Consider the following 14,084-nt stretch of genomic DNA (forward strand, 5'->3'; position numbering starts at 1 on the left):
ATCTACAGTGAGGACGTCCCACACCCGCTCCACGAGGAGCTCGAGCCTCGACCAGGACGACTCATTGGAAAACTGTTGCTTTCCAGAGACAGATCGACCAAAACGGACAATGCAACGTGTGAAACTATCTCTGTGATGTGGATCAAACCAAAGCCTCCATGTTGTTGTGTTCTCGTCAACACGACCCCCTCAGCAGACGCAGCAGTGGCCCGCCGCTGACCCCCAGGCTCACTTGTCTGTCTGGCGTGTGGGAGCGGAGGTACAGCCGCCGGGCCCCCGGGTTACAGTGCCCTGAACTCGGGCCCTGTTATGACTAAGTGGCCCGGGGGCCCCGGAGGTCTGGGAATGTCCGAGGGAGGAGGTCAAGGGGGACCTGGAGTGGTGGGGGTATGAGTGTGTGTGTGTGTGTGTGTGTGTGTGTGTGTGTGTGTGTGTGTGTGTGTGTGTGTGTGTGTGTGTGTGTGTGTAAGTAGCCACGGGTCAGCCCCTGGCTTCAGAGCCAGTGGCCCTCATCGGTCAGGAGAATGTGTCCCCTGGTTGAACCCTCTGCGGCCGCTGCCTCCGCATGACCATCGATTTTTTTTCTTCTTTTTCTTCTTTTTTCATTTTACTCCTCTCTCATTCTCTTCCTTCCCTTCGATTCCCGCCGCCTATATATTTCCCTCATTAGTTTCTTTCACTTCTCCTCGCATTGCCCCCCCCCCCCCCCCCCCCCCACGAGAGGCCGGCGTTCTCTCCACCAAAACTGCCCTTTTTTTAAAAAATATGTAATCCCGTGCGCGATTGATTCCTGAAGGGGTCACACAGGAGTGAGCGCGCCTCCCGGAGGCCCGCTGCTGCGCGGGGGCGCGCGACCGGCGATCGTTCTCTTGTTCGTTTGCGGGGAGAAAAGCCTCGCAGATCGTTTGTTTTCGAGGTAAATTGTTTTGGAGCAGAACCGAGAGAGTATCCATTAACCAGCCCCCCCAACCATGTTCTCTTAATTTTTCTTCCTCCCCCTCTCCCTCACCCCCTGCATCCCTCTCTGCATGTCGAGCGCCGTATTATTCATATAGCCTGTTTGCACCTGGCTCTCACACACACACACACACACACACACACACACACACACACACACACACACACACACACACACACACACACACACACACACACACACAGTATGCAACAGTACATCTCATTAGAAGCTACAGGCCATAGCAACACTATGAGCAGAAACACAAGATAAAATGCTTAATAAGCTCCGGTGAGAACCAGGTATTGCATCATATCATATATCAAACATTAGCTCGGGCCTGCACAGGCGACCCGCGTGGAGTGTGTTGTGCAGAAAACATTGTGAAGTCAAATACAGTTTCAGAAAAAAGAATCGGCCCAGTCCCGTGTGCGTAAAAGACGCACAGCAACAGATGTGACAAACAGACGCAGAGGTGACAAAAAAAACACAGTTGCACAAACTCAGGGAGAAAACACAAGGCTGTCATTTGTAGCTGCACGCACACACACACACACACACACACACACACACACACACACACACACACACACACACACACACACACACACACACCTTCCAACACAAACATGCAACTCCACGCTAAGAACCAAAGCCCCCCGCGGCCATAAAGGCTTCTTCTCCTGACCTCGCCAAATGCGCAGGGGGGCAATAAAACCATAAAAACGCCAACAGAGACATCAGCTCCAAAGAAGAGCAGGGAGAGCAACAGACAGCCAGGAGGGCAACAGACAGGAGACACGGACTGAGGTTCGGGCCTCTTACCTTGGATGCCGCCCCTCTCCTGGACCCCCGGCCCATCTCCTCTTGCGCCGCGAGGCTCTCGGACTGCGCGTTGGGAGTTTCTTTGGAGAGATTTTCTTCTTACCAAAGAGGAAGAGAAAAAAACTTTTTTTCCTTCTTATGGGTAGGATACTTGTGGGGTGTGAAAAAAAAATAGCTTGGTGATGGGTGGGAAGGGGAGGTGTGTGTGTGTGTGTGTGTGTGTATGTGTGTGTGTGTGTGTGTGTGTGTGTGTGTGTGTGTGTGTGTGTGTGTGTGTGTGTGTGTGTGACTGTGTGTTTGAGAGGGAGGGAGGAGGGGGTTCTTCAAGTGTCTTCAAGACGTCTTCTTTTTTTGTCTCTCTCTCTCTCTCTCTCTCTCTCTCTCTCTCTCTCCGGGCAGAAGGGTCTTGTGTGTGCCGGATGACAATAGAGGAGGAGAAGAAGGAGAAGTAGAAGAAGTGTTTAAAGAAGAACAAGTGATTAATGATTTATTTTTCCCCGCCTTGTATAATTCTCGCATTTTTCTTGAGGTGCCGTCCCTTCTGTGCTGTCCGGCAAATAATGGCGGTGAACTTACCGGGGGGAGGGAGGTGGGCATCCTCACGAGAAGCACACAGCCGCTCATTCACACAGGCGGCAGAAGGCCGCGGCTGATAAAGGATCCAGAGGAAGAATAAAGAATGAGGATCTGTATTGTGCGCGTGTCACCCGGCACGCAAATTCATTTATACCGACTCGGACTGCGCTGAGGGGCTTTAGGGGTTATTGTGTGTGTGTGTGTGTGTGTGTGTGTGTGTGTGTGTGTGTGTGTGTGTGTGTGTGTGTGTGTGTGTGTGTGTGTGTGTGTGTTGGTTGGGAGCTTTAGCCCGAATGATCCTTTATGGCACAATTGGTGTATGGTGAAAATTACAGGACACAAATATGATATATATGATTTATATATATATATATATATATATATATATATATATATATATATATATATATATATATATATATATATATATATATATATATATATATATATATACAGAGAGAGAGAGAGAGAGAGAACGAGCCTTTGTTACTTGAAAGCAGCAAATGAAACATTAAAATGTACTTTAGCAGTAATGAAACAGTGAAGATATTTAGGTTAATCCAAGTCTAAGCCTTTTTTTGTGTGTTTACCATTTTTGGCGCAGTGTGCGTGTGCGCGCTCGAGCACATCTTGCGCGTTCCATGGGCTAAAGGAGGGCTGCGTCTCGTAAACAGGAAGAAAACAGACAAATGGGCCGAGGGAGTCTCGGTGGCAAGAGGCCCAGGGAGAAATCAGCCGGCAAGTAATAGGAATCTTCTCCGGGCCGAGCAGCGCGCGCGGACCAATTTGGGGGGCAGGCTTTTTTTGTGTTTAAAGTTCATCGAGAGGAATGCTATTTTCTCATCCCCCCCTTCCTCCCTCCCCTCTTGCTCTATATTTTTCGATACCTGCTCTAAGAAAAGAAAATGAAAATTAATACGGGAGCCGCGCCTTACAAAAGAAGCCATTCGTCTTGTTGATTATCTATTTGGTTGTCAGGGTTTGAGCTATGGCGCCGGCTCGCTCCCTTTTTGTAATATATAGAAAAAAAATAAAAAATAAAACACACATGCGCGCACAGCACCGGTCTAGAAAACACCGATAGGGAAGTGGGGGAGGGGGGATTACACTCATTAAAGCATTAAAGGAGCACGAAGCGAGAGACTATTTAATGCTTTTCTTTTTTTTCAGTGGGAGGAAGGAGCTGAGGAGGAGGAGGAAGAGGAAGAGGAGGAGGAGGAGGGGCTCATTCTCTGTGTCGGGCCGGTGCAAGCGCGTCTGAGCAGCCGTTAAATTAACGGGAGAACGGGAGTGAAACGGAGGGACGGTTTGTGATTTAAAACGAGATTACAGGACGTAATGTACCGAGATCACTCATGGCCGCCAAAGATTAATCATCGCAGGCGGCTGATTCCTGCAGACAGGTCCTGTGTCTGTGTGCAAAACCAACAGTGGAATGGAATGGAATTATTTATTGTGTGTGCACGGTAATGCATATATATATATATATATATATATATATATATATATATATATATATATATATATATATATATATAAGAAAGAGGATGTGTTTTTCTACTTTCTGGTTGTTTTTTTTTTTGCTCTTTCCTTTCAGACTTTCTATGGAAGCAAACAAAAATAAAATATTACATGAGAAATCGTAGAAAAATAAAACCTCTTGACTTTAACAATATTATATGCTGGGAATTTTAGAAGAATATGAGTAAACCAGAATTCTGAGCGGAAGGGGAAAAAAAGAGAGAGAGAAGGTTGGAGAATTAACCTTTTTAGCCATTTATTTAAATTTCTATGAACTATTTACAAATAATAGGAAGGTAGACACCGAGGAGGCATAAGCAGAGAGCGGAGCAGCTCACACATGTTCAACAATACCATCATCGTTATAGTTATCAGCATCAATAACCATCGGAACGGGATCTTTGGAATGTAAATAAAATAACATCAATTAAAGAAGGGAAAAACAACAACACTTGCAGAATAAAATGTGTAAAAACAAGCTGACAGAACAGAGAGAGGGAGAAGGGAGAAGCGAGGAGGGGAGAGGAAGTGCGCGCGCATTTAATGTGCGGAGAAAAGACAAAGAGGAAGAAATAGAAATAGAAAAAAAGGGAAAGAAATAACACCATTCAGACATGCAATAAAAAAGGCTGCTTGTTTTTCTCAATGTCCATGACTGGAACAATCGCTTATAATTAAATTAATTTTCTTTCTTTCTTTTTTCCCTCTTTAAAAAAAAAAATCTTCCACATACAAGAAATTAATAGCGCTTTTTATTGTATTGCAGGTAATAATAATAATTATCATAATAACTCGTCACACAATTTCAAAAATATAAAAAGATCGAAAAGCTGTCACTTCATTGAACGAGCGAGAGAGGAAATAAGAGGACCAAAGAAATAAAAATATATATATTTATATAGAACTGAGGTAATAGGTAGTACATTGTATCATAGTGCTGCGTTTATAATGTGTTCTCGCGCTACTCGTACCAGCATTTGGTTTGGATATAGTGTCCTTTGTTTAGGCAGCTTCAAAACGTTCCGTAACACCTTCACCCTGTCATCTGCTCCTGAACACAACATCACGACATCAACAAGCAGCGCGCCACACAACGCTCCTTGTCTTTCTCACAAACAACAACAACGGAAAACAAACAGCGCGGAGTACCGCTTTACAATCAACACTGATTTAAACAAATTAAATAGCTATAATTAATTAAAACTTCCATTAAAAAAAACCTACATTGTGTCGTCAAACGAAAGAAAAAATAGCAACAGAGCGATGACGGCGAGGCAGAAGACTGACCGGGTAACACCGGAGGTTATGTGTGATGGCGGAGTGATATAAGGACGGACAGGAGGGTGTGTGCGTGCGCGCGCGCGCGCGTGTGTGTGTGTGTGTGTGTGTGTGTGTGTGTGTGTGTGTGTGTGTAAGAATACTTCTCCTGACGAAACGTGAGTTCCATTTATGTCTCGTGCGCGCGTGCATGTATGGGGGTCGTGGTTGAGGGAGGGGGGGTAATGGGCAGAGCGCGGTTCACCCCTTTGCTTTGTACCTGCAGAGTAAACATGACAAATGGGGCCCGAGTTTGGCATGATTAAAGATGAAAACGAGGATCCATCTTCACCAAGTAAAAACAGAAAAAATAGACGCACGCGGGCACATTATCCTCAGCCTATACCGTCTTATGCTCCGTCACAGGGAGAGAGAGGGGGAGAGAGAGGGAGAGAGAGAGGGAGAGAGAGAGTATAAAAGACAGACATATAAAAGCAGGGGGAGACAGAGAGGGACCGAGGAGGGGAAAGCTAAGGAGCGGCCGCGTCGTTCTCCTTCTTCGCCTATTTTTGTTCATTTCTCTGCTTTATGGGAGTCTCCCCCTCCCTCATGACGTCATGTTATAGTGTAACATCAGCACATATCAGGGCCGAGCAGGCGGCAGTGACATGACCCCCCCTTCCCCTCAGAGCACAGCCGTAATCCCGGTCCAAAGTGCGGGCTCCCGCGGCCACGAGCGCGGCTGTCGCATCGGCGGTCACTTTGGGCGCCAGGAGCGCAAGACCGCCATGAGGCACGAGCGCGAGCCGGGCTATAGCGAGCCGCTGAGGGCCTGGGAGTTTGTGTTGTTGTTGTTGGTCCCGGAGCGGACCTTGGTGTTGGGCAGCTTGTGGTCCTTCTTCCACTTCATCCTGCGGTTCTGGAACCAGATCTTGATCTGCCGCTCCGACAGGCACAGCGTGTGCGCGATCTCCACTCTGCGCCTGCGCGTCAGGTACCGGTTGTAGTGGAACTCCTTCTCGAGCTCCAGGACCTGCTGGCGCGTGTAGGCAGTCCGCGAGCGCTTCATCTCCCCGCCTGTGTAGTTCGCGCTCACTGTGGGACAACAAGGGGGAATATTAACAACCGGAAGCACTGAAGAAAAACACAATAAAAATGACCACAATAATCACAATGAATCTCCAATATATCCTATGCTCATAATAATAACAACAATTTCCACAGTACAAGGAATTATTTATAATGATGATTTATTACATGATAAACAACACAGGATATGGAGCATTAAAGAGTGCATAACTGTGCGCTCGTTAAAGAGGACGCGGCGCAGATGTCGGGCGGTAACGCGCACGAGCCCCGCGGAGGAATAAACACGTCACAACGTTACGAGCACGCGAGGAGAAATAAAGCCGCGGCCCTCCTGATGGAGGACAAAATGGCTGTAACCTCGCAGACCCCCTTTCATCCCACCACTGATTTAGTGCTCGCACGCGCATCTGTTCCAGCGGAACTCGTTTTGTGTCGCGCTTTTGTGTGCTGTAGCGCGCCGCGTTGTCAGGTGTCACCCCTGGGTGCTCTCAGCACACCCAGCCGGACGACGGGGTCCAAACGGTGTGAGACCGGGCCGCATTATCGACGAGGCTCGACCCAAACACAACAACAACAACAACAACAACAACAACAACAAATCCGTGAGGCTCTGACACGTTTGCGCACGTGCCGGAAAATGCAAATGCGGCGGTTTGATGCAGCGGTGCCACGGATGACCGCAACGATGGCAGCTGTGTCTGCTTTGTATAAACTGATTGGGAATAAAGGTGTGTGTGTGTGTGTGTGTGTGTGTGTGTGTGTGTGTGTGTGTGTGTGTGTGTGTGTGTGTGTGCATGTGCGCGTGCGCGTGTGCGTGTGTGTGTGTGTGTGATGATTCAACAAACACCCGAACCTACCGAGCAGCGACCCAACACGCTGCAGGTGATGACAGCTAGAAGTGCGCGACGGGAGGAAGAGACTAAATGTTGTTCTTACCGAGTGAGCCGCCCGGTGGAGGCGCCGCTTTACGGTGACTTCACTAAAGTGGTATTGCTTCCTCTCTCCGGTCCTCCGCGCGCGCGGAGCCTCTCAGAAGGTTCCGGAGAGGAGCCGTAATAGACTGCAGCTATTCGCTTTTACATTAGCGTTTTACGGCCGGCTCCATAAACATGAATATTTCAGCTGCCTATAAAACTTTGCCTCCCCTGGAACAACGAGTGGGGAAGGAAGGCTCGACCGAGTAAAGTACACCGTTTATACAACCCGGCCACTTAAAATCAAATTACCAAAGCATAAAAGCTAACTTATGGGCTCGCTCCGAGTTGTCATAAGGCGAGGAATTAGAGCCGACGAGCCGGAGATCGGACTTCAAAAGGCACCTCGGCGGAGAGGTGTAATAAAAATTTATGGAGGGTGTAATTATATTGGCCCTGCAAACAGACGGTCGTAAATCTTGACCCAAGAGCTACTCTTCTGCTGTAGCGGCGAACAGGGAGGGGAGCCGCGGATCCAGAAGCGGACACCTCGCTGGCTGCACGGCAGCACAAAGGCGCAGCGAGAGAGAGGGAGAGGGAGAGAGAGAGGGAGGAAGAAGTTTGCGTGCAGCACTTACCGATGTTGACATGGACTTTCTTCATCCACGGGTACACGACGGGGTCCTTGGCGCTCGTAGGGGACTCGGCGCCCCGGCTGCGGGCCGTTTGGCCGCAGGTCGCGGGCGGAGGCGGGCTGGGCGTCACCGAGTCGCAGCGGCGGTTGAGCTCCGGCGCGGGGTCCGTCTGCAGCAGCGCGGCGGCCGCCGGGAGGACGTGGCCCCGCGGGGACATCACCACCGAGGCGGGCTGCCCCGCGCGCTGGCACGGCGTGTACGGCGGCGCGCTGCGCTGCTGCTGCGGGTGGTAGAGGGAGTCCGGCGGGAACGCGGCCGCCTCCTGCTGCCGCTGGGAGCCGTAGTAGTCCGGCGAGTGGCTGGGCAGATAGTCGCTCTGTGAGTACTCCTCGCACGGCGGGAACTTCGGGTCCACATAGTTGGAGTTGATCAAATAGGAGCTCATGGCCATTAATGTCAGTCTTTTTGTGGAATTGCACCTACTCGGAAAATATATAACTACAATTTATATCTCATCCCTTTACTCTTCGGTTATTCCTGTTCCGTTGAACCCTCCTACTTTTCTGTCAAGTGAACAAAGTTAAGAAGCCACGTGACGGCGGCCGGCCAATGGCGCGCCTCCGGGATGAACCCCGGATAAGGAAATGGGATTAAGCGTATACACGGCCCCCGCACGCGCATCATCATATGGCCTCCGTTTGTGGGCAATCAGAGCCTCCCGAACACCCCCGTGCTCTCTCTCTCCTCCTTCTGCAGACCCCTCCACCACATGTCGGGCACAGACTCACAACAATAACAAATTCATAACGCTGGGATTCATAATCGCACCGAGGACACACGCGAGCAACAAGAGTACAGTAAACACACACACACTTTTTTTTTTTTTACGCGCCTGGCTTTGACTTCTAAAAGAAGAAAAAAAGAAGAAAAAAAAGCAGCGGAAAGAAAGTGCTCGGGGGGATTTAAAGTGGCGCCTGCACCACCCTCCATGTATACATTTACATGTGTGTGTGTGTGTGTGTGTGTGTGTGTGTGTGTGTGTGTGTGTGTGTGTGTGTGTGTGTGTGTGTGTGTGTGTGTGTGTGTGTGTAGAGAGACGTGCTTGCCAGTGTTTTGTTCTCCCTCTACTTGTTTTAAATCGCTAATAACGGGGAGTGCTCCTCCGCCACCCAGCAGCAGCGTGTCAGAGATAAATCTGGCCTGTTTGGGATCGATAGAAAATTCATCAACTAATTCAGGTTACACCACCAAATCACCAGCGGAGCTGCGCATTGGAGGAGCGAGGGAGCCCGGCACAGGTTGGACCCCCACCTTCTCCCCTCGGCCGGGGGTCGCCTTTCACCTTGCATGAACAAACAGGATGCTTTTCTGTCTCACCTCCACTTCCCCATATTAGCATGGAGTCCATATGCCGGGTTCAGGGCGCGCGCGGCTGCTTTTGCCCTTGAGTTTACCGAACAGACGATGCACAGCCCCCCCCCCCCCCCCCCCCCCCCCCCACACACACACACACACACACACACACACGCACACACACACACACACACACACACACACACACACACACACACACACACACACACACACACACAATGTTTCAAAACACTAACACACTCCAGTGCCACCTCCTCATTGAAACGAACAGACTCAAAACACCTCAAAACAAGGGCTTGAACGTGCACTGCGCAACCTGAGGACGCAGAGAAACTCCAAACATGCACGCTCTTTAAAAGTAAAAATAATCACACACCTTTTCACAGCATTCTCGCACGCGCCCAAGAGTTTATAGGAGCAAGACACGCGCACGTATAGCTGCAAATACGTGTTATTTCCAATCAAATAGGCACTTTATGTGGCGTTATCAATGAGGATGAAGGTGCACACACACACGCACGCGCAGGCAAGATGATGGAGATATCCAGTCCTTTGTTTGGAGAGAATTGACCGTCTCTAAATCGAAGCCTTGCCCCCCTCCCCTCCCTCTCACGCGCACACACAACCCCCCTCAGATGAACAGTAAAGTCGACCGCATCATTTTTCAACTGGACAAATAATAAATAAATAATACAACGAAAATTCAATTCAACCTTTAGAACTGGGGTGAAATGATCGAAAGGTATAAAAAAAAAATAGAAATGTAACTCGGATTGAGTTTCCATCAAAGCGTCACAACAACCAGCAGTACAGTCTCGAGATGAATTAATCCGCGCGTGTCAGCGCTGATGGGCTGCACACGTTCGTGCATGAGACATTTTTATTAACCTTTACAGTTCCACTCGTGAGGAAATCAACTGTAAGGCAGTGATCCGTGCGGCGCTCCAGCCGCTCAGAGGCCTCTCCGGCCCGCGTGGATCCATCGCAGCCGTCGCGTATAAATCCACTATATACTCCCCTAGAAGCGAATTTGTGATTGTTTTAATGATTTGTACACAAATCCGGATCTACAGGGTAGATATAGAAGACAGCGGCTCTCTGGAGGCGCGATGGACTTTTATTGCTTTCATAAAACTGCACACTGGAATATTCCCATTCCGTCTGCAGCGGTTCAGACCCCATGACCTGCTGGCTGCTGCCGGGGGGCTGGGGAATGAAGTTATAATACCGCAACATTTCCTGCGAGTGGCCCGAAAATAAAAGAAGATAAAGACAAATACACATCTTCTCAGCTCCTGTAGACATGTGGAGGAAGAGGAGGAAGAGGAGGAGGAGCGGTATTTGAGGTCCTGGTAAAGTTGTTTTTCATTTCCAGCTTAAATCTATCAATTTAAAAATAAAGGCATATTCTCCTCGTTTTAATATAATGTGCATTGATTTACGAATTACTTGATTGGTATTTTTTAAAGCTGGAATAGTAAAAATGCATATATGCCCAGGGAATTAAATATTATTTATTATAGGCCTTATAAAATAATACCATTTGTAACCGATTTAAGATCAAAGGCCTCTGCCGATGACGTAAGAAAAAGGATACCTTCCGTGTTTTACTCAATTTGAATGTGTCCTTGACTAATTTAGTTTCTCGCTGCTCCTTTTAAAACGAATGTTTTATTCAAAATCCAAACCCTCCTTCAGCTCTCCGTGCACGTAAACATCACGCAGACTGTACACTGTGGGCATTATCCAAACGAACCAGAAGAGAAGGAGAAAGAAGAAAGAAAGAAAAAAAGAGAGAGAGACAGAATCTTGGCAGCTCCAACCGTGAAGCGTTCTAACCGAATGGATACGATTTAATGAAAAAAAAGAAGAAAAAAGAAAGACAAATGGCTTTGCGCCGGGAAACACTGACCTATCAAAACGGGTTCTGACTGATTCGACTGAAGAATGGATGGACCAATGAATAAATGAATAAATGTCCCTTCATGTGCCAAATGAAAAGCAGTCTGTCCTCAAAAGATCTGACCCAACTGAATTAAAAAGGAATCTGACTAACACACAGGAGTCTGCACTCTTAATTATCTATCTATCTATCTATCTATCTATCTATCTATCTATCTATCTATCTATCTATCTATCTATCTATCTATCTATCTATCTATCTATCTATCTATTTATTTATTTACACACACTTATGTACATTAAATCAAAATGAAAATGAAACCTTGATGTGGATGTATGAAGCTCATATGTTATTTCTACATATGTATTATTGTGCTGTTAATAGATCATTTGGGGGCCAACATGGCGGACGTGTAGTCTGCTGTTTTGACGCGTTCCCCTGTATATTTCCCACGTGTGTGCTGCTCTCTCATTGATTTTGTGACACTGACTCCCCTCCTCGCTGCAGGCAATATTGCTGTTCTCTTGTTTCCTTAAAAAAAAAAAGTTGCTGAAATACATCACCAGACAGCAACACAAAGCCTCTTCATCCTGTCAGCCTCTCTTCTCCTCATCGTCCCTGCACCTTCACTGCGTCCTACTCTTTAGCGCAGATTCAATGCAGCGCATTTCGCTGTGATTGTGCGCAGGTGTGGGCGTGTTTCTGTCACCTTGACCTCCCCTAAACCTGTTTCATTCTCCAGCCCGCGGGGGGGTCTCAGGTATCGATCAAGGTGTGTTGAGTCTGACTGCGGCACTTCCCGGCCCTCTGTCAAGGTTGTCAGCAGCAACATTCAGATGGGCGGGAGGGCCCATTGTTTCCGGCTGCAGGTAGAGGTCAATGCGCTGACCGGAGACCCGCACACACACACACACACACACACACACACACACACACACACACACACACACACACACACACACACACACACACACACACACACACCAGAGGACATGTTTAGATTGTAAAGATACGGGAAGAGCCAGTTTCTCCCCACCTGCATTTATATAAAACACGGTGCAATAATGTAGCATCTAGGAAATAAAACAAGGAGCTCTAAAACACCAAATAGCTGCATTCATCAGTTATTGGTTTATTTTAACCAGCTTCGTTCTGGTTCATTTAAATGTCATTTAAAAAAAAATTCGCTGCATTTAGAAAAGAGAGAGAGCGAGAGAGAGAGAGAGAGAGAGAGAGAGAGAGAGAGAGAGAGAGAGAGAGAGAGGGAGGAAAAGGTCAGCGCATCTGGATTTACACGTTCCTTTTATTGCGGGTCAATTCCGTTTACAGCTCAAACACCAACGAGCTCAAACTGTAACTGTGTGTGTGTGTGTGTGTGTGTGTGTGTGTGTGTGTGTGTGTGTGTGTGTGTGTGTGTGTGTGTGTGTGTGTGTGTGTGTGTTTGTTCGGAAGAGAGCCGGTGTGAATAAATAACTTTACATTCACACTCACAATTTACGACCTTTCCCTCTACAAGTGTGTCCCGTCAGCGGCTCACAAACACACTCAGTGTTTTTCACTCACAGTTTTTTTTTCTTCAGGGCAAAGCTGCAGAAATAAGCCGCAGACGCAGCGCTAACTGCTCTTCTGCCGCACATTCGGGATTAAATTGAAATCTTAACTGGATTCATTGCAACGAGCGTTGAGGTAAAATCTGTATGAAGGAGGGATAAATAATAGTGAAGACTCAGTCCGTTAGAAGCGTGTTGGTCAGCTGCTTTAAAAATATACATTTTATTCTCTTTTAGTCGCTATATTTTTAAACGATTAGTATTATTATTGTTATTATTATTACTCCAGCGGCGGGCCTCGACCGGGACATGCAGGGGTTAAACGGCGCCATTATGTGCAGCGACCCACATGTCAATGTTCTGAAATATTACCGAGGTGGAAACAAAAAGCTGCAGGGTCAACAAAGAAGAAGAGAAATGCGTTTCTGCTCTTTGTGCAGTTTGAGAAATACATCGAGGTTCTTTCTGGTTATTGTCATGCAGAGTACACCGGACAGGAAGGAAAGATGAAGCTCCCTCCGTATGGCAGGGTCAGGATATATATATGTATATATATATATATATATATATATATATATATATATATATATATATATATAATATATATATATATATATATATATATATATATATATATACACAATAACATATTGTATATATATATATATATATATATATATATATATATATATATATATATATATATATATATATATATATATATATATATACACAATAACATATTGTATATATATATATGGTATATATAAATATGTATATACATACATATATACTACTTTATATATTCAAGACTGGATTTCACAATGCAGCAGACTGCTCTTTCCTTCTGTCAAATCCAATCCAATAGAACTCCATATTGTTCCGTTCACGTTTCCAAAACGTCCTCCCTCCTCCTTATTCTTCTTCTTTTTTTTTTTTTTTACAGCCGACCTGTAACTCCTTCTTCCTGCAGGCCAGACGTGTCGGGAGGCTGCGTTACCGACAGCAGTCTCATATTCCATGTCGGTATAAACAGACTGAACGGGAACCAGGAGCACATTTCTGGAGCGGCTGGCCGGAAGTGAGCGACGTTACGCGGATATTTGTGTTGATGGAGGAGCGCGCGCACGATGGATAAGTAAAAGTCTCCAAATAGACTGGGAGCGTTTTACTCCGCAGCTTATAATCCAAATAAAATGGCACATTAGCAATCAGCAGGGGGACATAAACAGCTGGACCGCAGCGCGCGGGATGCAGCGGCCTGGTCCACGTCTGATGCCGAGCTCATCAACACCAGTACGTCAAGCAGAGGAAGCAGAGCCGAACAAACAAGGCCTCGGCTTATTCATACTGGGTGTTCTCCTCCTTTCTGTCTGGACTAAAATATGACCACATGGGGAACATCTCACCAATGAATTTATTTGTAGCAATTTTAGGATTTTCTTTCCATCTTTTCTTCCAAAAGACACAGCAAATGTATATTGT

At 46.9% G+C, this 14,084-nt stretch overlaps 1 protein-coding gene across 1 annotated transcript; it reads right to left on the reverse strand.

The window, feature by feature from the left end:
• Nucleotides 1-5,845: 5,845 nt before the first annotated feature.
• Nucleotides 5,846-8,223, reverse strand: hoxb4a (homeobox B4a; the record flags this gene model as incomplete). Its single annotated transcript, XM_079233326.1, has 2 exons — nt 5,846-6,229; nt 7,776-8,223. 2 exons carry the CDS (start codon nt 8,221-8,223, stop codon nt 5,946-5,948), a joined length of 732 nt encoding a protein of 243 aa, XP_079089452.1. The 3' UTR covers nt 5,846-5,945.
• Between the last annotated feature and the right edge of the window lie 5,861 nt (nt 8,224-14,084).

This window comes from Taurulus bubalis, assembly GCF_910589615.1.
Source record: "Taurulus bubalis genome assembly, chromosome: 17".
Taxonomy (NCBI): Eukaryota; Metazoa; Chordata; class Actinopteri; order Perciformes; family Cottidae; genus Taurulus; species Taurulus bubalis.